The sequence below is a fragment of the Gopherus flavomarginatus genome, chromosome 2, assembly GCF_025201925.1.
Source record: "Gopherus flavomarginatus isolate rGopFla2 chromosome 2, rGopFla2.mat.asm, whole genome shotgun sequence".
Classification (NCBI taxonomy): domain Eukaryota; kingdom Metazoa; phylum Chordata; order Testudines; family Testudinidae; genus Gopherus; species Gopherus flavomarginatus.
In genome coordinates this window covers 23,544,775-23,570,641 of record NC_066618.1, presented here as the reverse complement: position 1 = coordinate 23,570,641, position 25,867 = coordinate 23,544,775, and the positions used below count along the sequence as shown (strand labels likewise).

Genomic DNA, 25,867 nt, shown 5'->3' with positions numbered 1-25,867 from the left:
GGTGTGTAACAGAATAGACTATAGCTGACAGCATTTGCTCAAAGATTTGCTCCGTGTGGGACAGTGCTTTGCATCTTAGTTTCAATCCAGCATTTCATCTTAGTTTCAATTCTGTGTTGAGCTCCCACATACATTTCTAAGGGCCTCATGTTGCACCACTTTCACAAAGGATTAACTTTCAAAGCCCATAACATAACAGAGGTTTGCATTGAGTCACACAATGCATTTTCTAGTCCTGCCCAAGCTCGGCATGCTATGGCCTTCTCCACACTAGTAAAACATTCTTCTCTGTACTATTGTCAGTTGCACTGCCCTGGTAATAGCACCTATGAGAATTCTAGCGTAGACAACGTTCTGTCAATTTCTGAAATTTTTGCCAGCATCAACCAAACCTGCTCTGAGCAAATCTAGATCACATGGTGCTAAAATGCCCAAACTGTCTACTTTGGACTTCCACGTCTGTAGGAATGCAACTGGTGGTGGTTTCACCAAAAAACATTAGTGCAGACCTGGCTTGTGCATGTGTGACTTCATGTTTCAAGCAATACTAAATTCTATTTTATAATACTGAAAATCAAGAACCCCCAAATCTACAATTAAAAAAAAATCAATAAATAGCACAAAATATCATATCATTTTAGATGCAATATTCAGTAAGATATTAATCTTTATAAGGGAATCTCCCAACTCCTTTGATTTAATAAGTCACGGACTGAATCACCTGAAAGATTAAGGATTATATATTAACCAGTAGTTTAATTTTTGAAGAAATTAACATAAAAGGTGGTTCAAGTCATTCCTGCTTTTTGTGATCACCCAAAATGTTTGGCATTTTATGAATCATCATGATGTTTGGAAAGCAGATGTCTATAACTGCTTTAGCAAGAAAAAAATGGAATATTGGTGAAACATATTCTTATGGCTTGTTTCATTAGCCATTTTACTTATTGGCCAGATTTTCAAACTTAGATGCCTAACTTTAGGCACCTAAACCCATCTTCAGGCAACTAAATAAATAGCCTGATTTTCTGGAGGTGCCAAACACCTATATCTCCCATTAAAATTAATGGGAACTGAGGGTGCTCTGTGCCTCTGGAAATCTGGCACATTTTTAGGTGCTGATATAAAGATTTGGGTGCCTAGCTTTAGTCACCCAAGTTTGAAATGTTTGGCTATTATGCTTATGACAGAAGTCATAGCAGAAACGACCATGGAAAGAATTAAATAACAAGGATTAGTATTTTGGTCTATAAAATTTTGGCTTCACTTTTAAAGACAAAACAAAACTTCACGTACAAAATCAGAAAGTATGTGACTGTACCTCTTGTATAGTAGGAACATCGACAGCTGAGTGCACCAGCCTCCTATACATTGGGTGCTTGTTGTCCTTCCCCTTCTTGTTTAGATCGATAGCCTGAAAGGACCAAGAGACAGTATGTGAAAAAGAATTATTTCACTTGATATGAATTTAAGCACTTCATATAAGGAATAAGGAGTCATACAATTGAATGCCAGAGGTGGAGAAATGGAAAGAAGTGTTTCACCTTGATTTCGTGTCTCTCTAAAATCTGAAGAGTCTCCATTCCACTGGAGGTGTGGGCACCCTGCATAGGCTATTCCAGCCAGAAATATGAATAATCTGTATACTGGGCCATGGGCTGTACATGTTGAAACACATAAACCATTCCATAGGAGGATGTGTAAAGAAATGGCTCTTTGTGTCCTCTGCTCCCTGCAAACTTATGCATGGGGTGACTATAATATGCCTCTAATTGAATACAACATATTCAAAAACTGGACATTAGAAACATTTCCCAACTCTCTACTATCCTCTCTGTGCAAACCACCGTCGTTCAGACTCACCCGCTCCTTCATACGAGAGACAATGAATCGCAGGTATGTGCTCATCTCTTGCTTGCTTGTGTTTTTCTTCTTAATACTCTGTTTAAAAAAAAAGAAACAGTCAACTATTTTTTAAAAATCTGACTTAAAAAAACCACACCAGCAACCCTCTGTATTACAAAGATTTTTTAAAGGGTACATTTGCCTCAGATTAAATCATACAATTAATTAAGGAAAATCTCTTCTTCAAAATTGGTAATGCTAATGCACAAGAGTAATAGTCAAAGCATCATGGTGATAAATGAATTATGTACTTTGCTGAGGACCTCGGTTACAGAAGAATTATGTGCTTTATTTCCATTTAGTGTGTTCTTAATGCCTCGTCAAACGCTCTCACACAAAAGAGTGCAGAATTACTTTGTCTTAATAAAATGAAGAAATGAAGAAAGGCTAGGATCATTATTAAATTACAATGTATTATTTAATGGTCAACTTATCAGCAAGGTATTAGTATCTACCGCAGGGGTTCTCAAACTGGGGTTGGGACCCCTCAGGGGATCATGAGGTTATTACATGGGGGGTAGGGGGAGCTGTCAGCCTCCACCCCAAACCCTGCTTTTCCTCCAGCATTTATAATCCTGATAAATATATAAAAATGTGTTTGTAATTTATAAGAGGATGGGGAGGTCGCACTCAGAGGCTTGCTATGTGAAAAGGTCACTAGTACAAAAGTTTGAGAACCACTGATCTACCGAAAGACAGGAAAAAAGTTAAAAAAAAAAAAAAAAAGAAGCCCATACCAGCCGCAAATGATATGCTTTCTAGGCAAGCAGAAACTGTTTAGCATGAATTAAAGTAGAGTATTGCCACTACAGCTATGAGTAAAGTGATAGCTTGTCTTTGCGCTTTTCCCTGCCTCCTATTTAAAGTAGAGTTCTGTGCTGTGGGGTTCCATGTTTATGATCACAATCACTCAGTGATTTCCATATGATCACTTCACAAGCAAATAGGATTTTTTTTGGTTTTACTTTTCCCTACCTCCCAGCCTTGAATACTCAGCCTGGTGACTGTGTGTTAGCTTGAGTTCTTACCTTCTCATGCATTTCACTGTCACCACTATGAAGATTTTACAGACTAAATTAGGCTCAGAGTTACATCTCTGTAACCTATAGGTCTGCAAATTATCACTTCAGTGACACCTGTGCAAAGCACGGTCTTTATAAGGTTTGCAAAGGTGCAACTGGCTGGAACTTAGCAAATAATACTCTTTGTGATGCACAAAAAGGAATAGAATCTAATTCATGCCATCTTAGCTAGGCTGGCTCTGCAAAAGCTGATGGGTAAAAATTTATAAAATCTTATTTTGCTCACTGGACTATTGAGGGGTGACTCTGAATACACAAAGGGAGTAGAGCTGTCGAGTACAGAGGTACCATTTTTACTATTTACTTTTTAGAATTACACTTTAAAGGCCAAAACCCTTGCACTTTAAGGTTAAAATATGGATAGTATTTGAGTCTCATTTTGCCTTTACGCCTTCTGAAATGTATTGTCAGCCAACTATAGGCTTTTCTGTTATGGCAAGTGCATAACCTGCTCTTCTCAGGACTTATACAATGCCCGTTAATTCTTTCTTAAAATAAAGGGACCAAAGTTGGCTACAGTACTCCAACATGCATACCATTGTTTAACCAAATGGATATCCTTGGAGAATTGGGCTCATATCTTTTCATACACCTCTACCCCAATATAAAGCGACTCGATATAACACAAATTCGGATATAATGCGGTAAAGCAGTGCTCGGGGGGGAGTGAGGCTGCGCACTCTGGCGGATCAAAGCAATTTCGATATAACACCGTTTCACCTATAATATGGTGAGATTTTTTGGCTCCCAAGGACAGCATTATATCGGGATAAAGGTGTACATCTCAGCAGCCTAAATACTATAGTTTTAATTGCTACTACATACTAAACATACATCTTTACTGTGCTATCCATATCAACACTTAAGCCTTTTTCCTCACATAACGCTGCAAACATGGGATGAAATTCATCACTGTGCAGAAGGCCAGCTCAAGGCTAGTCTAGCACTCATGTCATACCTAAGCCCTATGTTCAGGGCTTAAGTGGTGCGTAGGTCTTTTTCTAGCTTCTGTATGGAGATGAATTTCATCTTTAGAGCTCAACTGCATTTATTTTGTCAATGTGCATTACCTTACATATCTCCATGTTTAATTTTACCTGCTATGAGACTACCCAATCTGTTTAAATCCATCTCAACTGCTGTCTTACATAAAACATAACAATTCTACTCCATGGAAACCTAAATGAGTATTAAAAGATAACTGTAAACTAGCTGCTGTCATTTTAAGGTTTTAAATAAGCAATAGAGTGTAATGTGTGTGCTTCTAATGACACAGCATTTGAACAGACTGAAACTCATTAGGATACAATAAAATTCACTTGCCTAGCCCAGTCTCTCTCTCTATATCCCTTCCTGACATAGTCTTGAATTCATCATCTGCAGAAAATATCCCCCAATTATTAGGAATATTTTTTCTTGCATTGGTCTGCAGGACAGATTTGTAAAGAGAATATATAAGATAAATGGGTTGTAGTCTGATACCTAAGGCTTTAATAAAAGACAGATATCTGGCTTTGCTGTTAATCACAAGTGGTGATGAAAACTACTGTACCATAATTAATTACCCAGTTTGGTCAGAATCTGTCCACTTCTCCCCAATTCCCTACACTGATTTATTTTAGCAAAAATCTTATTTGCAGTTTTGACATCTAAAATTCATTACTTTTGAGATTTTAAGTAATGAAAGGCAAGGAGCCAGCAAAATGGCTTTTTACTGTTTGTTTAGTCTCCTGGCTGTACAATTTTTAATCATCTCTTTAATAAACTAAATTATTATCAAGACTTTCCTTTTACTTTTCCACAAAGATTTGCCCTTCATCAGATATTTGTTGCTCATGCTCAGCTTGGAAGTCATGTTGGGAAAATGTGTCACTGAAAGTCTTCCTATCATTTAAAAAGCCATTACATATTCTTACGGTAACATGCAAAATTAGTACTTCTAAATACTCAGTATATTTTTAGAGTAGTCCAACTCAAACTACTTAAAGCAAGAGGATGGATAATGGTAGATCTGGGGCCTGATTCTCAGTCATACTGAAACTCAATTAGATTGCTCTGGCAGTGCAAAGGAATAGGAGTAAATTATAATCACATCCACTTTAAAGACCCTTTCACATAGACAGCACAGTATAAAGGGGGTCTCAGTGTCAATGAGAATCAGACCGGCGCTCTTTTAATCTCTCATTTTTTGAGGTGAGAAAACAATATGAATTTGTGAACTTCTGAAGCTGGAAGGGCCAGGCAGAGCACAAGGAGGCAGTACACTCTATAAACCTTCCCACACATCTGCTAATGCAACCCTTTCCTGCCTGGCAACAGCCCTTCTGTTTAAGTACCAAGCTTCTCAAGAGCAGATTCTCATGGCCTGATCCAACTCCCACCTGAAGTCCAGGGGGAATCCCTACACTGGCTTCATTTGGAGTTGGATCAGGCCCTCAGTCGTGCCAATTTATGAAGTTATTTTGCTGCCATACCACCTTGCCTTGTGATCCCATCAGACTGTAAAGAGTTGGCTTTGTAGTGCATCCGTATATAGTGTATATATATGTAGGTGGGAAGAATCTAGTACAGGAGTTCTGATGCAGAAGATGCACGTGCATTGGGAGCTAAAGGACCAAGGTTCTAGCCTGGCTCCTTGCTTGTGTGTCCAAGTCACTTTTAAACATGAGACTTGAGTGTTTTGAAAATGCTGCTCTTTAATCTGTGAATCAGTTTATATTTGGAAAATGCTTTGGGACCCTTTGGAGTGAAAATTTAAGATCTGATGTGAGTAGGGCACACATGGCAGTGGGCTGGGAGTCAGGGCTCCTGAGATCTCTTTCCAGCTCTGCCACTGATTTGGCAAGTCCCTTAACTCTGTATTATACTTAAGGTTTAGAGTTTGCCATGGAGGTCATGGATTCCGTGACTTTCCAGGACCTCTGTGACTTCTGCAGCAGCTGGTGTGGCTGGCGCAGGCCACTGCCTTCCTCCCTGCCCCCAGCAGCAGCAGCAGGAGTTTGGGGGTGTGTGTGTGTAGGGGGCTCAGGGCTAGGGTGCAGGAGGGGATAAGGGCTCTGAGCAGTGCTTACCTTGGGGGGAGGGACTCCCCGGAAGCAGCAACATGTCCCTCTTGCTGAGCTCCTAGCTTTGTACGCTGTCTCTGCCCGCAGGAACTGCCCCTGGAGCTCCCATTAGCAGTGATTCCCAGCCAATGAGAGCTGCGGAGCCGGTGCTTGGGGCGAGGCCAGTATGTGGAGTTAGGATCTGTGGGAGGGACATGTCGCTGCTTCCAGGGAGCCAAGAGGAGCTGGATAGAGAGCCTGCCCCTACATAGAGAATGCCTTCCCTACCCTGTGAGCCAGGCAGTTACCTTTTAAACTCATGAAAATTCTTCTCTTCCATGATGCCCATAATAAATGAAACAATAATATTCTCCATTTTGGTTCTTCACCTCTCTTATTTTATATTAAACAAAATAATGTTGAGTGACCACCATAATCTGCACAAATTAAACCTGAGTAACTGAATCATTGTATTGCTGTAACCATCATCCTTCTGTGCCTCTAACCTTCTGCACTTTACTCCCTCCACTCATACTATGTCTATGGATAGATTGTTAACAATGAGGACACTATCTTTCTATATATTCCATGAACTGCTTCACACTACAGAGCACTAGAATATATAGACTATAGTTCACCCTAGTCTTTAGTATCTTAACCTCTCTGTGTTCATTACCCTGTATAAAGATGCTTACCTACCTCACTGAGCTGCTGCAAGTCATAATTGTTTGAAAGCCCTTCGATGAAAGATACAAATTATAATGATGAGCTGAACAAGAATGCACTAGGATCTAGATGAAGCCAAATCTCGCCCCAGGGTAGGTGTGTGGTTGTGAAAATGGGACATGTTACTTACTGCCTTGAACCAGCCTGCCTTTCCCTCTTCTTTTTGTTTCTTAAGAAAATTTTGAAAGGACATGGTCACAGTTGGTAACACTCAAAGGCTGACCTGTTTTTATTTCTGTTTATGAAGTCCATGTAAGTCTTTGCATGCATCAATTTTTCCAAAACAAATGATTCAGTACTTTTTCTGGTATTTTTTTTTTTTTAGTTACCCTAATAGGTGCCAAACTAACAGTGGAAAATGAAATTCTTCCATTTATTCACCCAACAGGAAGCAACACCACTGCAATCTTCCCATATCCTCCACTGACTCACCGTTCTTCTCTTACCATGTCCTGGAGGGACCATCTTGATACAGGTGAAAGGCTATCTGATCTTCACATTAATTTGATAGGTAATAACAGCGAAACCAGCTATCTACCAGAAACTGGGCTGAGAGCACCAACATAAAGCAATGATTAGTCAGCAGTCCGTGACTATTGCCAGTCACTACCAATCTGGACTGTATTTGAACCTATGCCTGACTCTGTATCCTCTTACCAATGCTGAAAGCTATGCAGTATTACCCCAAATACTCACACTGGTCCTTTAAAAACAAAGGGGCCAGAAGCTCAGCACTCAATGGAAAGAAAACAAATTTGAGAGCCAAGCTTCCAAGGAACTGTAATAAACATTGTGGAGTGAAAAATATTTTAAAATTATGAAAAATCCTTCACAGTGTCCTTTGTAAAATGTTTCTGGTGCAAACAGGTGGGCAAAATAAACCTGCATTGGGTGACTGAAGTATCACACCCAGAAACTGCGTGATGAACAATCCAAAGACTCGGTGACCTGGGCAGCATTACATGGGAAACCTTTTAATAAAATGAAGTGTTCTTAGATTATTTATCCAATATATTTTGTTTCAAAACACACTTTTCTGTCTCTTTTCTAAAGAGCTGTGAGAGCTTTGGATGTGAAAGATTCTGTGCAATGGCATTAGAGTGAAATATTATTAGACATGCATATTTTTTGTTGCAGCTAATATTTTTCTTGAATTTACTGCTGACAATGCAAAGTAAATCCCTCCGCCCTTTCACAAGATAGTTAAGCTCTATTATGTCCTTTTGACATCAGCCAGGGCACTCTAAACTATTATGATTTTGAGGATGATCTCTCTCTCTCTGTCTCTTTTAAAGTAAAATTAGAATAGAGTGGCACCAGATGTGTGAGACTGGACAGCAATTCAATCTCCCTCTTGCCTTCAGAGTTTGGGGAGGACCCACTAGTCCACTGTGCAGAATTGAGGTGGGTGGGAAGCAAGTCTCGTTAAGCAGAAAGCAAGCAAGCAAGTAGTGCTGTTGAGGGGGGGGAATTGGTATTCGTACTATAAAATGGAAGTCTTTTGGGAAAGAGGTTGATAGTCACCTGTGGCCAGTGAGTGAGCTGCAAGGTCTCAGGGTCAGAAAATGAATGAATCACAAAGGCCAATAAATGTGGTCTAAAGGAGATAAAAAATGGACCAGTAGGCACAAGTGCACATCACTCATGGAAGAGAGGATGAGTTTCAAAATATTTTCTTCAAGGTAAATGTTTGTTTAAAATCCTCAGCATAAACTAATGGAATTCAAGATTCCAGGATGAAAGTAAAATGTACCTCAAAACCGGCTGCCCCATCTATTTGCATACATTGGATAGTGAACCAGATCCTCTGATGCGACAGTGGTCATATCACAGCAGATGACAGGGGGAAGAAAATGGCGGTAAGTCATCTTTGTACTCTCCTGGTCCCCAGTTGTAACTTAAAACAACCTCAGTCTGGAGCGGAGTTTGGGATTTTGTCTAGTATATCTAAATTTAACTGCATCTGTGAGTTATGTGTGTGTTTGTTATGTGATTTAAAAGATCTATTTGAAAATTCCAAGGATTGTAGAATTGCTCTGGGTTGCATTCCCGAGTGGTGAAATTAAATGCTAAGTAATGCAGAATATATTGTCCTCTACAGGCAAATGCCACACAAGTGCCATTTTTGGGATCCACTCTGTATGTTCATATGGAAAGTATTAATATGCTTTTATTTTTTATTACTCTTACTCATCTTTCCCTCCCACTTCCTTTCTTTCCATTTCACTCTCTTATTTGTGCTGACTTGGTTACCTTACACTTTCAGAAGCCCAGAGCTCTCAGCCTGCCCTGACTCAATGAATCAGAAAGTGCTGCTTTTTACAATTAGCATCCAGATGATCGTCAAGTCACAAGTAAGAGAAATGTGCTTGACTTTTAAAAGAAGCAACCCTAATAACTATGTGGCCTCCAACAGCTTCTCTGCAGCATAAAGAGAGTGGGCACCCACATCTCTGCAGCAGAGACCATCTCAGGGTTGGCTCACTGTACAAGATCTGGTTCCAAACATACATCTAGGGAATCTAATCTTGCTTTCAGAATCCCAGTGACACAAAACAAGTAGTAATGTTAAATGCTTTCTGCACCAGTAGTTCCTCTTTTAAGAATTCAGATGTAGTTTTCCCTCTGCTTAATTACGGCTCAGAATGTGCCCTTTGCCCCACTCTTTGAGTGTATGCAGGAATACTAACAGTAAGGGGCTGCAGCTGGCTAATTCAAGGCCAGGTGCCAACGAACAATAGCATGGCTTGGCTGTTTAGGTTTGCCTAACGGCATGTAGACAACATCCCTGCCCATTCCTGTAGTACACATAAAAACTACTCTCCTCCCACCATGCTCAAAAGGACAAAACCTTGAAAAGAAAAGTAATATGTAGAAGCTATGGGTGAAATCCTGGCCCTACTGAAGCCAATGGGAACACTGTCCCTTGTCTTCAATAGGGTCAGGATTTCATTCCACACTTTTGAAAGCTGCTCTAGTATGCCTCTGGTTTTTATAATGTATAATTTTATTCCAATAAAGTAAAAGCCTTAATAACATGATCATTAAACTGCAAACATTCGCATTATGGTTCAGAAAAAATGCACTATATTTAAAATGACTATCAATAAAATAAATAGCATCTTGAACAGTATTTTATATGCTCATTTCCATAATAAACTGAATCACACATTACACTCATACATACATACTTTTCTACATACACTCCAACACAGTATACTGTAGGCATTCATATAAATAAATAAAGGTTAATGGGGAAAAATAGAATTATGAAATCTACCTAAATACCTACCTGACTATTTCATTTGGTCTTTCCCAAAAGATATAGTTTTCATTTCCATTCCCTCTTCCCACAGATCATTTAACAACAATAGCAGAAGCTACCTCAGGATCTGATAGAAGTGGACAGGGTGCAATTCAAAATATTTAATGGGCACAAAAGGGGCAGTATCGAAGATATAAAAGTTTTGTCTAAATACAGTGAAATCTTTCTATAAGGAGTTCCCAGGAAGTATATGGATTATATACTTCACAGCAAGATGTTTACACAGAATGAATTTACTCCTCAGGGCTGAAAACCACATTAGCATTCAGAAATACAAGAAAAGCTTATAGTGAGGAAGCATTATATTTGTCTGTTTAAGCGTTACACAAACTTCCTTCAAAGGATCTTCAAAAAGGTAATCATCTATATGCACAGTGTTTTGGAATGTTTGCACAGGCACACTATGTATGTATCATTGTTTTGATAGGCAATACTTAATCCATTAACCTGGCCAGACCATCTGTGCCACCTTAATCAAACTATTAATGAATATCAACCCTCTAATCAGCACATTAAAGCTCATAGGTACTCACCCTGCAAACTGGGCACTGCCAGTGACTACTGCTGTCTCTAAGCCTGAACTCATCAGACAAACACTTGGAATGATACACACGAAAACACAGGTCACATATCAACACCTCTCCAGGCAAATGGCATTCAAAACAATACCAGTCATGATTTTCTGTTTCCCAGTCCTACAAAAAATACAAAATAATTTGGTATGATATTGTCATTATCTGCAGCAACTAAGAACAAAATTGATACTTCTTAAAGTCCAGCAGCAGTTAGTCATTATAAACATTTAAAGAAGTGTACTGTACCTCATTTGTGTTTAAAAACCAGGAATAAAAACCTATATACTAAAAGAACTTCATTAATGTAACACACTATTCTTAAACATAATATGAATACTAGCCTTTATTTCTTTTAATGTCTGGTTAGTAACACAAACCCAAATATGAGCTATGTCCCAAACTATACATTAAAAATCTCCACAATAAAATTTTTTTTTTGTTCTAGTCTTGTATGATATAACCTATTAACCTTTTATTTAGGATACTTAATTATTAGACTACCCAAACAAACATTTGTGCTTAGCACTGGACCTTAACAAATTGCAGATCAGTGTTCTCTTTTCCCTTTCCAAAGACGTGCTGTATTTTCTAACATAAATTACTGAAGTGTGGTGCTTAAAAGTCTTCTACACTATTAGAAATGACAAGTTTTCAGTTCTAAAGTGTGAATTACAAAGCATAAATAAAATGATGAACCTATTAGTTAAATAAAAATGTCTGACGAGCCATCCCCATACAATTCAGAAAGAAAAAAGTTTTATCTGCAGTGCTGGACATTACTAGGATTATTCCTGGAGTACTGCCTGGAAGACAAAAATGTGATTCTACTGATACACAGATTTGTTTTGATACATTCTTCCTTGAAAATGTAGCCTCAAGTGCCAAATTCTGACCTCTGATACATGTGTGTAATCCTCACTGACGTCAATGAGAGGAGCATACATGTGACACAATCCAGAATTTATCCCCAGGAGTCTACAATACTAAAACAGACAGAATTTCTAGTGGTCCCCATTAAATGTTTACATTTGCCAATGTTATCTGAAATGCACAGTTTCCCCTATACTTAGAACAGAAAATAACTTCCAAAGCTCAGATATCACTCTGATTCCCTTCAATGGCAAACACTGCACTTTTCAATTGATTTTCATTTCTTTGAAAGAATTACTCTGATTAACTCCGACCAAATGATTTTTACCCTCATCTTGTGGAGGTGATGCTAGTATTGCCCATCAACTGTTGGAAAAGACGTTCTCACCACATCTAGTCCGACCAAGGCTGGTCCAGAGTCCTGAGAATCCTCACTTCATTTCTCCATGCCTGGGAACTACTGTCACTTTATTCCTTGCATGTGAGTGACCTCCTCCAACACAGCATCTCCACTGTTGCTGAGTAGGAGATGTTTATACAGCACGTGGCAATTATCATTTCCTTGTCCCTGAAGAATTACTGTATTGTCTCCATGACCCACCTGAGTAGAAAACACCCTTGGACGCAATGGTGATCCCAAACCCAGGTCTCCTACACCTCAGAACACAGTATTAATGCCAAAATAACAGGACAGTAGCTTTTTTAACCTTCATCAAATTCTCTTTGAACTCAGAACCTTGGGGATGAAAATATTAATATGTTGTCCATATCTGTAGCTCAGGATGTAATAAGACTTCTGTCTTTTTTACTCACTGGATCTAATTTTCAAAATGTGTGGACCTCAGCTCTGATAAATTAGATTTTGTTATGATGTCTACACACAGTATACTCACTATACCAAGCCCCTCCCAGTAAAGCACAATAACAATATACTTCAGAGTATATGATTTGCTACTACACTAACAAAGAGATATCAAAATGAAACATCAATTTGGGTACATTTTCCATTCCCTATAATACTATTCCTCTTTATGTAACTTTGCAAAACTTCATCCATAACAAGAAGGCCAGCTAAGGAAGAGAGAGAATTAGCTTTTGATCAAAGATTTTCCTAAATAAAAATCAAGATGACTCCAGTCCATTTGCTGTGGCTACTGATAGGAAAGTACTTTACCACAGGATTAGGTAGTTCACAATATTGAAAGAACTAAATACTTCAGTATATTCCAGATGTGCCATTTATGTGGAAATATACCGCCAGTTGAATGCAAGGTTTTATGACCAGGGTCAAATACACTTGCCGGGAATAAAAAGGATACGGCCAAGCCAAAAATCATGTATGACCTTAAATAAAACAGCGGCAAATGGTAGAATTCCCACTACAGGGTTTTAAAAACAAATCTCTCTGTACTTTTTTAGAAGGTATTTTCAGTTAATTGAAGTACATAAGGTGCATGTATATATAAAATAAAACTCATTTTTATATACAGGATTCATTATTTTAAAAACAAATACATAAAAGGCAAAATGTCCCTTGTGAAAAATACACTATTGGCTTCAACAGTCAAGTTACACATAAATTCTCCTCTAACAGCAGTGAAACCTCATTTTCTTCAGCTGATTTGCATGGCAGTAAATGGAAGCAGATTCTGGCCCCCAACATATTTCCCTTGCAGGAAACTAGAGTTATTTAAATAAAGTCTGACGGCCAATGTTCTTGTCACAACAGGTACAAGTTCTTAACATAGAGCCAAGAACAAACATAGCTTACTCTGCATTTACAAAGTTAACCACCAGGTGTCATCACCCACTACGAAAATGACTGATTAAAGGGCCACCACTGCAAGTATACATCTTCAAGTTTAACAGGTGAGTAACCAATAAATGAAACTGTAAGTACACAGTATTGGCTAAACTCAGATCTGGAAGTGATAAGGATGATGATGGTGTGATAAATAAAATAACTCTAAAAATAAGATGCAGTAATCTAAACTATCCTAATGAAAGAGAATGTACCAGAAAATAACAGAAAATAACAGAATTTAAGACCACATAGTGCAAAAGTTGTTCACCTTGTTTTTTGCTGTTGTCCGGGAGAAAGGCTGCATACTGTAGGCCTTTCAAAATAAAAAAACAAAACATCTTGGTATCTATACTGTAATCCATCTTATAATCAGGATACATACAGTCTAGAAGTAATTCAAACATGGTGATGGGGAAATCATATAGTCACTTCTACCATCTGTTTGCATACATTTCCTCCTATAAATTTTGCATACTACCTTATCTACTAGCATTTTCATCACATTTTAGTGTGCTACCAAAAACTGTCTCATGCACTTATACTACTTTAGGGAAAAAAAACAAAAACAGAAAATAAAACAAAACATAAAACCCCCAAACCCAGCAGCATGTAACCTCTGACATCTCCAAAAATGTTAGAGGAACTAAAGTGAGCACTCAGATATGAAAACCAAATGGGCATGGGGAAAAACATGGCTGTCACATCATATAATTTACTGTACTGGTGTAAATTCTTTGGCAAATTAGGGAAATGCCGTATTTACTGTGTATTATCAGCAGTTGTACTGTTGCTTTACAAATAACATTCATAGTCCTTTTGATCTGCTTATGAAATACAAGATGATACAAATTCATGGGGGCTACTTGGAATGAACCAGGACTCCACTTTTGTGTACTTGCCAGGACTGGCAAGTAAACAATTTGCCAATATTTTTTTTCTAATGAGTAGCAAGGGAAACCTCCTGGGTCATTGTACTAACAGAAAAAAGGAATCCCCATCCAGCAGCTGCCCCACTGCTCAAGTTCACTGTTTACTGGCACCCAGTGACTGGCCACTGCCCCCAAGAGGGAGCTGATTTGGCAGTAAAGTTACATAGCTTAGATATAACATAACATATGCTCATTTTATTCAGCTGTTCCTTGACTTGTAGATGCATGCATTAGCAGGACAGCAAATGTATATTTGCAGGCTGTATTTAACAGGCAAAGATCATATTATGCTATGCAGAACTGGATGGGATGGTGTGGTGTTCTGTTACTCTCTTGCATTGATATTTTATATTAAAATAAACTGAATTCTACATCATAAAGGTGACTTTGCATTGAAGTCAAAGGACTTGAGTGTGCTTGAGTGTGAAGGGAGGCAATCCCAGCAACATGCAGAATTTGGCACAAGGGACAACCAACGAGTGGATTTACTTTCACGTGTTCTGTCTTACTTGGGCTTTGGTGTCTTTCTTAATGCAAATACCTAAATTTACACCTGAACCCCAGAAAAATAACATGGGACAAAAATGTCAGGCTATCCAGAACATTTGACATTTTAAATATAGCTAAACTCAAGGGAACAGAGTGAGTCAGCATGTCTTAGTCTCTTCTATTGAATAAAGTATATATTTGTTGTCATGGTGAGAATAAATTTCAGTGTATGAAGAAAATGTTCATTATAAGGCAAATGTACACGAGAGAGAAATGCCTGTTCATTACTAAAGGAGATTTACTTAGTTATTACTGAAATAGGTAATCTGTAATTTGGATAATGTGTCAGTCTGCAGTATAATTAACATACCATTAAGTAGGAGATGTGTAGTATATATTGACAATAAAAATAACAGTAACCAGGCATCACCATTGTAACTATTAGACCAATTCCATATATTGGTAAGCGAAGTGAAACAGCAGTCATAATTAAAGCAATAAGTGTATAAAACAAAACAGTGAATTAACAAAAAAAGGCACAGAACTAGTATTTAGTCATAATCACTCTGGTGCTAAGCTTTTATATGAAGCCGTAATAAGAAAATAAATGTGTCGTTACCCCATTCTCTAGAGATTTTTGTCAAAAGAGGTCACCTTTCCTTTACATAACCAGTATATTTTATTAACATTGGTAATTTCTTACCTGTTAATTTGATTTCCCCAAGTCCTTTAATGGTACAAGTGATTCAATCAGCAAATGAAAAGGGGGGAGGGAGGAAGAAAAGCTGTAATGATGAAACTTCCCTAGAAAGGGACTCTGCTGGTTGATCCTGCTCTGTTACAGACTTCCCAAGACTTACAAATTATTGCTACCCCTTTTGACCCAAGCCATTAGTAAAACTGAGGGGTCTTGCTGACTGTTTCCATTATGAAGAGAAATTGATGATGGAGTCATGTATTTCTTTGATGCAATCCTGTTTACTTAAAAAGAAGGTCTGTTTCCCTAAACACAGTAGGAATCAAACAACAGGAGACAGTTTCTTTGCTTGAAGTTCCAAGCGTCTTTCCAGCCAGCACTCTACCCAAAAGCTCTCTCCCTTGGCTTTTTTTCGAGGTCATGCTACAAGTGCTTCTCTAGCTGTCTCTGGAGATTCCTTGCTGCCTTCTTTGTGTGCTCCTATGGTGTTTCTGCTGCTTTCCTCATACACACAGCTCCCTCGAACAACACCCATTCAGCCCCTACTCCATCCACATAGTTCAGATTCCTGACTGGCCTTGCATGTGACCTGAGTTTTGGGTGGTAGTTCCTATTGTTCAAGCTATCTATTTCATAAAGGAGTTTAATTGCTTTTTATTAGGGCTGTCAAGCAATTAAAAAAATAATCGCGATTAATCGCACTGTTGAACAATAATAGAATACCCATTTATTTAAATATTTTGGATGTTTTCTACATTTTCAAATATATCAATTTCAATTTCAACACAGAATACAAAGTATACAGTGCTCACTTTGTATTTATTTTTTATTATAAATATTTGCACTGTAAAAATAAAAAAAGTATTTTTCAATTCACTTAATGCAAGTACTGTAGTGCAATCTCTTTACCATGAAAGTTTAACTTACAAATGTAGAATTATGCACAAAAATAACTGCATTCAAGAATAAAACAATGTAAAACTATAGAGCTTACAAAAGTTTGTTTACATGTGCAGGAGACAATGCTGTCCGCTTCTTGTTTACAATGTCACCTGAAAGTGAGAACAGTGTAGCCAGTGTTGCAAGATATTTATGCGCCAGATGTGCTAAAGATTCATATGTCCCCTCATACTTCAACCACCATTCCAGGGGACATGCATCCATACTGATGATGGATTCTGCTCGATAACGATCCAAAGCAATGCAGACCGATGAATGTTCATTTTCATCATGTGAGTCAGATGCCACCAGGAGAAGGTTGATTTTCTTTTTTGGTGGTTTGGGTAGTTTCTGCATCGGAGTGTTGCTCTTTTAAGACTTCTGGAAGTATACTCCACACCACATCTCTCTCGGACTTTGGAAGGCACTTCAGAGTCTTAAATATTGGGTCGAGTGCTATAGCTATCTTTAGAAATCTCACATTAGTACCTTCTTTGCATTTTGTCAAATCTGCAGTGAAAGTGTTGTTAAAATGAACAACATGCTGGGTCATCATCCGAGACTGCTATAACATGACATATATGTCAGATAACGGGTAACACAGAGCAGGAGACATACAATTCTCCCCCAAGGAGTTCAGTCACAAATTTAATTAACACATTATTTTTTTAATGCACGTCATCAGCATGGAAGCATGTTTTAATGCACGTCATCAGCATGGAATACTGGCCAAGGCATGAAGGGGCATACAAATGTTTAGCATATCTGGCATGTAAATACCTTGCAATGCTGGCTACAGAAATGCCATGTGAATACCTGTTCTCACTTTGAGCTGACACTGTAAATTAGAAGCAGGCAGCATTCTCTCCCATAAATGTAAACAAACTTATTTGTCTTAGCGATTAGCTGAACAAGAAGTAGGACTGAGTGGACTTGTAGGTTCTAACGTTTTACATTGTTTTGTTTTTCAGTGCAGTTATGTAACAAAAAATATACATACATTTTTAAGTTGCACTTTCACAATAAAGAGATTGTACTACAGTGCTTGTATGAGGTGAACTGAAAAACACTATCTTTAATCATTTTTACAGTGCAAATATTTGTAATAAAAATAATATAAAGTGAGCACTGTACACTTTGTATTCTGTGTTGTAACTGAAATTGATAGATTTGAAAATGTAGAAAAACATCCAAAATATTTAATAAATTTCAATTGGTATTCTATTGTTTAACAGTGCGATTAAAGTTGTGATTAAGTTTTTGAGTTAATTGCAAATGATCAACAGCCCCACTTTTTATATTTATCCTGAATCAAGGGTAGCTGTTACACCTACCAGCTTCAGTAAGGTTTCACCCAGCCTCCAGTATAATATTATATTAAGGTACATCACTCCCAGAAATGTATGGAGTCACAGCTCCATAAACATAGTAAAAACAGAGTAAGGTGTCTGGGCTGGCACAGAGGAAAAGGAAGAAACCAAGATGCTCATTTTCAGAACAAGTACATAAATGGCAGAGCCTGTAACAGTCATTAATGTCAACCAAAGTTACCTGATTACACCCTTATGCACCAGTGTGAAAAATCTATTCTCAAATCAGCACCTAACTATCATTCCCCAAAGTCCCTCAAACCAGCACAGACAACCCATGGGATATGAAAACTTCAACACTAGACTCCAACTCCAAGACAGACAGAATGGGTACCAATTTTCAAGAAGAAATGAGACACTAACAAATTACAACATGCAGGATTGACCTACTAAAAGCAGAGTTTCCAAACCTAAGAAAAGCAGTATAGATGTTCAAGGAGATGTCTTACACAGTTTTACAGAGAAAACACCTCCTCTCTTAGCTGAAAGGGTAGAGATGGATGTTCTAGAACAATTCATGATAGAAGGAAGAACTTCCCAGCAGTGTGTGCTTCCGTCACACAGTCTCACGTCCAACATGGCACTGAAACTTTAGAGGCTATTGTGATTGTGTGCAGGCATTTTCTTTCCTATGTTGTGGGAATGGACACAATAAGGAAATGAAACACTCTTGAACCAAATGGAAAGGGGAAATAATCTGGAAAGGAAATAGAGAGTAGGCTTTCTTTTTACTGTACTATATTGTGATGAGGATCTCTGCACAGGAGGTCTCAATATTCCCCCACTTTACTGGAAGAATGGATGGCCACTGGAAGGGCAGTTTTAATGCTGAAGGCTTTCCTTGAGACCCCTTTCATGGGTTCAGAAGGAGCACTTGTGTATGTGTTTAGCTCCATGCTAAGGTCCTGCATGTCTAAAAGGGAGTGGGTCTTGGCTTTAGTGTATCAGCAATTCTAAAATATCTCACCCATCAGGTAGGAATTCACGGAGTTCTACCGTGCTTCATTAGGCCAAAATGACTGATGCTTGGATATTCTGGGAGCCAGTGTTCAAGTCTTTAACCAGCCCATCCTCAAAGGCATGTAAATCTGGAATGTCACATCTAAAAGGATTTAACTTCCTGTCCCGACAGAGGTCCATGAAAATGCTTTGGGTTCAGCATTTGCAACAGCATGGAAATCATCCACTTGGGAAATCTCTTTCTCTTCAGGTACACTAGACTTATGTGGTTGAGATCCCTCCAGTAAATTGATCCGGAAGGTCTTACATGATGGAAAGACAGAGAGTGATCTAGAGGGAGATTCAACAGCTCCAGAAGCCTAGACCTCTCGGCCTGAACTTGACTTGACACTTTGCCTGAACTTCATAGTTCTCCGAAAGGCTTTGCCAAGCAGGGAAAGAAGGTGAAAGATACATGCTAAGTTGAGGTTCCAAGAGTGAGTGAGAGCATCCACACTTCAAGTTACCAAGTCACCAAATATGAAGAACATCTCTACTTTCCAATTTAACTGGGAGGCCATATGGAAAGTTTCCACCACAAGCTGACTGCTGCAGATACCATTCCCATGACTAGATCTGGCTTCAGATCAGCCATTCCCACCCAAGACTTCAGATTCCAGAGAACAGAGATGGCTTAGAGAAACAGGAAATTCCTTTCAACCCACCAGATAGCAGCCACGTGACACACTGTACCCTAAGTGGGCTCTCCCCAGAAAAGATCCTGTCCCGCGTGGCCACCATCCAGTCAGACCAATGGCTAAGAAGCCAAAATGAGAATAAGAACATGCCCACAGCAATAGTTCTAGATATGTCAGTAAGGTAGTGAGGCACATGCAACTGAAAGCACACCCACGCTGCAACCAAGGTTGCCTGAATCAAAGAGTTGGCTTATGCTTTCACTTTCTTTATTTAAGCTCCAAAAGCACCATTGTACTTAGCTGAGAACTAAACTTGGCCCCAAAGTGGAGGGAAGTCTAGTTACAATCCAGCATCAGGAAAGAGAGTCTAAATAAGACCGCATCCTGCTGAACAACAGGCTCAATCCCATTCTGCCCCTTTCTGTAGAGAGCAGTAATGAGAATTACTTGCACATTAGTAGAGGTGCAAGCTGCTACAGCCAGTCCAACAGGAAGCCGACTGCCAGTGTCGGCTCACTGCGAAAACTTGAAGCAGTTCCTATAGGCTTGGCAAGTAGGATAGTCTCTGCTTCATCCAAGGTCATTTAAAACAGGTCACAACTAGAGTCCTCTTTTCTCAGAAACTGATCCCTGCAAGTGTGACATAGCAAGAAATCATACTACCTTAGCCTCATGCATTTGGCCTAATGATCAATCTTTTTGGGGTTACCTCAGACTCTCAGAATTGTCTTGAAAATCTCAGGGCTTTTGACAATGCTACAGGAATTAGCCATAGCAGCTGTGAAAGTGATGGTAAAGACAGCAGAGGGAGATGAAAGAAATTGATTTTGTCCAGGCTTACTTGAGACTGAAAGTTATCTGAAGTCACTTTGAATAAGTAACATTATTTTCCAGATACAAATATATGATTTCAATAATTATTTCAAATGTCAGAAAAGCCCAGAAGTGAGTTAGCAAGACTGGATGCATGAGGAAAATCTCATGGTTTTCAGTTTCCTATTGTATGCTTGAAACACTGCGGCTAGCGAGCTGCCTCCCCTCCAAAAGCACTCTCCACTAAACTAACACACCACTGACAAGAAGGAAAAGGTGTGAGAGGAAGTGGTCTGGAGGTGTGGCAAGAGGACTGAAAAGGACAAAATTATTTCTTGCCATGTCACTCTTGCAGGTATCTATTTCTGAGAAAAGAGGACCAGAAAAAACAGGCTTAGCCAGCCAAGAGAGCTGTCTCCATCTGCTGGAGGCAGCAATTAACTGAGCACAATCAGCCGGCCAGTCCCCTGTATAAAAAAGAGAGACATTTCAAGAACATTGCCTTCTTCCTGCCTCCACTGTCTGCAGAACAGTGAAATGGCACAAAGCACTACAATCCGTTGTGGGGCCTCCCCTAGTTACACCACCAGAGAATCTGGCCACTACACAACAACTTCAAACCCCTGTAGTGGTGTGAACTGAGCTGCAGTTGCCAGGCAAGTGCACAAACCAGACCTTTTCCAATAACACATCTCCATTTTAAGGTAAAAATAGTATTCCTTGGCTTTATCAATAAATGTAAATTTATTTTTTAATAGAGAATTCCTCTCTATGGGCCAATTTGGTCTTACGGCTCGTTAACCCTGTAGAAAAGAGTTAAAATTTAAAGCATTAAAAATAGCCTCTATGAAAACCATTTGTAAAACATTTTACAAAATGTGTATGACTTTTATTAACTGCTTTAAATCTTCAGTAAAAGGAGTGTGGCTTTTTAATAAGCATGGCACATCATCTTTAAGAACCATATGTAGAATCACAGAGCAAAATGTATTTCTAGTGTAATTCCATTGACTTCAATGAGATACATCAGGGATGATCCAGACCACTATCTTTTCAGGATACAAACGAACAAAGTATACTGCCTAACTAAATTAACATTTAATCGTTAATTCTTTTTGGCCAAGAATCGTGTTTCCATATTGTGTTATCCATTGACAGTAACCAAATCACTGGAACTACTATTGTTAAGGATTTAAACTAATGTCAAAATGTTTCCTAAATCAACAAAACCAAGAAAACTCAGTCTTGTTAATAACAAATGAGGTGCTTACTTTGCATTTATATGGCACCTTTCATTTGGGGACTTCAGTGCATTTTAACTAAATAATCCTCAACACCACTGTGATGTAGGAAAGTATTATTATATGTATATTATGTGTTACTGCTACTCTTAACATAGCCTGTTGTGGCTAGCACTGAGAAGAGTACATATTATTTAATAGGCACTTGTGTTAAGAAGAGAAATAATGTTTTAGTGGTGAACTGTAAACTGCTATTACCTGAGTTCTTCTGCAAAAGGTGATGATAACACAGGAGCCTAAAACAAGGCAAGGTACTACACTCAGTTAGGCATTAGTGCCATCAACTGTAGCAGTGGAAATCCAGAATTCTGAATTAAGATCCTGGCAAATAAGTAAATGAGGAAATGATTATCACCTATTTTGTTTACAACTGTATTTATGTGTAATATGAGGATGCATTTTGAAAAAAGCTGCTATGTTAGATCCACACCATTTGCGCTGATGCCCAGTAAGCAAGCAAAATTGGTAACTGGACATACCAAGGCATTACAAGTGCAATTACCCCTTTCACATGATTAATTTGTTGTAGATACCAACTTTTTGAAATGTTGTCCACTGAGTCATGCTTTGTTATTGATGTGGGATCTTAAATAAATTTATATATGTGAGAGAGAACATTTTTCATTGATGTTTAAATCTGAATGTCCTTGTTCTTTTCAGTTTTTCAGAATGCTAGTGTCATTTTAATAAAAGTTATTTTTATTTCTTTTTTTAAACATTACCATAAAAAGGTCACCTGAGAAGCAAGAGCCTCCCCATAACCACAACCCCTCCATGCATCTTGGCAGTTCTATTTCAGGTCTTTGCACAGTGTTTCTAGATGCACTGAAGTTTGCTTAAAGTGTCATATTAACACAGCTTCATAAAACTTCATAGAGTACCCCTGAAGTTGTGAACCACTGATCTATGATGGAACCTTCAAGCATTGTATGAAAGAATTTAACCCTTTCACAGAATAACCCAATCATTGACATAACATTATTAGGAAGAGTTTTACCAGAGTTTATGTCAGTCTACCCGATAAAGCAATTAAGTTGATACAGATCAGCAAACTAATGCTGTAGGTTATCAAACAAAACCTTTTGTCCACGCATAGTAGCTGTTACATAATCTGTATGCTTTGTTTTCTTATTATTACTATTATTTTTAACTTGAAAAGTGATCAGTCCACATTATGCACTAAGGCCAACATGCTCTAACGTGGTTGCCTCAGGTTAGGCACATCTATCCATGGTTAGGCACCTATATAAGAGGGAGGTGTGGGTGCTTAGCATCTCTGAAGCTCAGAACATTTATTTGTGCTTTCATATAGATTTAGGTGTCTAAATTTAGGCCTAAAGTTTGTAAAATGGAATGGCTAAAAGACATATAAAGCAATTTTTTATATCCGGGAGTGAGTTTTCTTTGTTAACCCCTTGAAACAATTTTTCTTTACTGACTGGGTGTGATGCATATTGACTTCAACAAGTTTTCCATCAGTTTCTAAGGATATGTTTAGACTGCAATAAAAAGCCCGTGGCACGAAGTCTCAGAGCCTGGCTTAGCTGACTTACACTCGCAGGGCTTGGGCTGTGAAACTATAAAATTGCCGTGTAGACGTTTGGGCTCCGTCTGGAGTCTGGGCTCTGCGAGTCCGCGAGGGGGAAGGGTATCAGAGCCTGGGCTCCAGACCAAGCCCGAATGTCTACCCTGCAATCTTAGCACCCCACAATCCAAGCCCCATAAGCCTGACTCAACTGACTGGGCCAGCTGCAGCTATGCTGTGAGTCTATCGCAGTGCAGACATACTCTTACAATCTGATACTGCAAGGCCTAATTGCCCTCAGTTTCTAGTGAGGTCAGTGGAGTTTAGCATGTTAAGCCATTTACAGGATCTGCAGCTAAGACATTTCTGTTTGTCTGGAACAGAAATCAATATGGCTCTGTTTGTATCAATATGGCTCTGTTTGTATATAATTCTTCCAAAATATATACAGTAGCTCCATTTCATGCCAACATAGCTTCTACAAGCCCTCTGTAGGGCTTATCTTTACTGCTGAGTTAACTTGATTGTTGCCCTTAATTCAAGTCCCATCCACACACAAAACCCTTAACTCACCTTGGCTGACCTGTCAGGAGATTTACACAACCCATCAGCTGTAAACACAAACACTCTGTGCTACTAATCCAATCACTCTGGGCAGTTCCAGTGTTATTTTGCAGGGTGGCCACTCTCATTTGACTAACTCAAATGCAGGTAACTTGCCTTAACTCTGCAGTGAAGATAGAGCATTTGTATGAAACTCCAATGACCTGTTATGAGTTTGCATGAGGGGGCTTGCATGACTGGTCCAGTTTTTGTTAATTAGTTGTTGCTACTGAAGTAGCAGAAGTACCAGAATTGTTTGAATGAATCATAAAGACAGAAGCCACTGTGAGAATTTGATATTTTTTAAAGCTACTTCATTGCTAAGAAATAAAAAGGAAGGTATTCAGAATAACAGTTAACAGCATGTATCTCACATTTTGCACCTATATATTTACCATTCTCTCTTTAAAAACACAGCAATTTTTTAGGCAGGAATTTAGAAATATCATGAACAAGCTAGTCTTTCAACCTGATTAATTAGATTTAGTCACCGTATACATTTCCTGAACCAATTTTTGGAGGCTTATAGCTAAAAAAGTATACCACGATAGATTTCCAGACTGTTTCCAGACATCTGGTATAACACAGATTTTGTTATTGTTGCATTATCTGGGGGGTATATAAATACAATTTTCCCTGAAAGGAGCTAATTTTTTCCCCTCAGATTCAAACACCCTCAAATCAACACTCTCCTTTTAAAATACAATCTTTTAAAAAGATATATTCCTTTAAGGATCACTCTGGATCTCTGAAGATGTCAGAGGAGTCAAAGTGAGACCAGTAAGGTTTGTGTTGAAAATCTTCATATATGACCATAGGAGGGTCACAGAGGGAGTAAATGAGCAAACCTGTGTAAAGCCACAGACAGTGTTCCATGGCAGCAGATGCAGAGCCCTACAAGGCAGGATTTCTATGGAACAGGGAGGACTTAAAAAAAAAATCTTTTCAGTGCAAGATTTAAACAGTAAAACTGTGCTTGTGAAACATTATTTCATTGTTCACAAGTGACATCAATAGATCATCTATAAATAACTGTTAATGGAAATTCATATAGGCTCCATGTCAACATACCAGGAAACATGATTTAATTTCTTCTAGATATTATACTCACAATCTCATCTCCTGGCAACCAGTATCCTTCTTGTTCAATACCAGCTTTTGATCCCTTACATCCCACAGTCAGGGTTTCAACAATAAGACCATCCTTCACTGCTAAGCTCAACTGACGTGTGGTCTCTTTTGGATGCATACCATGGACTCGAGACATATACCTGCACACAAAGCACAAAAGAAGTCCTTAAGTAATAGCCTTTAAATCTAAATGTTACCAATCCCTTTTTTACAGTTGAGAGTAAAGATATATACATTTTATTAACTGATTTAGTATCATAGCAATTGCCAAGTTTGTTTGCTTGTCTTTTTTAACTTGTACAACGTTACATTCCTTCCAAACTCAGGTTGTTTCCCTAGTAGGTTCTCCACTGTGTAAGTGCTTAGAGGAGTCTGAGTGTAGTGGTACTGTAGAGGGATTTTCCAAGAAGATTCTCAAAGCTGACCACGATCCAGCAACTGGTACTTTTGGATACAGGACAAACTCTCTACCTTCAGTCCCAATCTGAGAGAGCATAGTGCTTTACACACTTTGAAACTCAACAATTTTACTCATACAGACCATAGTACAGAGTGAGGCTAGGAATATAACATAGTGCATTAAGTAATCTGAAGGAGACAGGACAACCACAAACAATGAAATTCATGCACTGAACATGAAACCCCAAGAGCTTCCCCCATTTATGGTAATAACTTGTCTATTTCCTGTGCTTGAGGTTGCCGACTAGGAATGGCCACTCTCAACTACACTGGCAAGAGCAAAGACTGTACAACAGGCTATTAGGCAATTAAGTCATCTGCAGACAAAAGAAATGCTAGTTAGATTTGGTCTGGTATATGAAATGTTTGCCAAAGTGTAATTTGTTATTTTCAGGCAAAAAAATTGTTAACTTGTAATAAAGTAAATAATTCTTCATTCACAAAAAATGCAGTGCAAGAACATTATTAGTTTTATGGAAAAAAACCACAAAGGTCCAAAATGATGTTTTGGACAGCCACTGCTGTTTCTGGTCTGTGTGTAGAATAAGAAGTGAGCAGCAGTTAAGTGAATGATTGAATTGTGAAGGGCCTGAGCTGTTATCAGAGGCAAATATCTGTTGTGGGTCCGTATTTTACTAGCTAT

The 25,867-nt window shown here is 38.5% G+C and overlaps 1 protein-coding gene across 8 annotated transcripts in view; it reads right to left on the bottom strand.

Annotated features, from left to right (window-relative positions):
• ZMYND11 (zinc finger MYND-type containing 11) overlaps nucleotides 1-25,867 on the bottom strand; it is a 142,458-nt gene that overhangs the window by 22,462 nt on the left and 94,129 nt on the right. For 6 of the 8 annotated variants that reach the window (XM_050942253.1, XM_050942255.1, XM_050942252.1 and 3 more), the window contains 5 exons: nucleotides 24,746-24,905; nucleotides 13,600-13,644; nucleotides 10,616-10,777; nucleotides 1,864-1,941; nucleotides 1,322-1,414 (listed from right to left, as the gene is read on the bottom strand). In XM_050942253.1, the coding sequence (XP_050798210.1) occupies nucleotides 1,322-1,414; nucleotides 1,864-1,941; nucleotides 10,616-10,777; nucleotides 13,600-13,644; nucleotides 24,746-24,905 (538 nt within the window). The remainder of the gene's footprint in view (nucleotides 1-1,321; nucleotides 1,415-1,863; nucleotides 1,942-10,615; nucleotides 10,778-13,599; nucleotides 13,645-24,745; nucleotides 24,906-25,867) is intronic. The other 2 variants (XM_050942257.1, XM_050942258.1) reach the window with 2 other exon arrangements.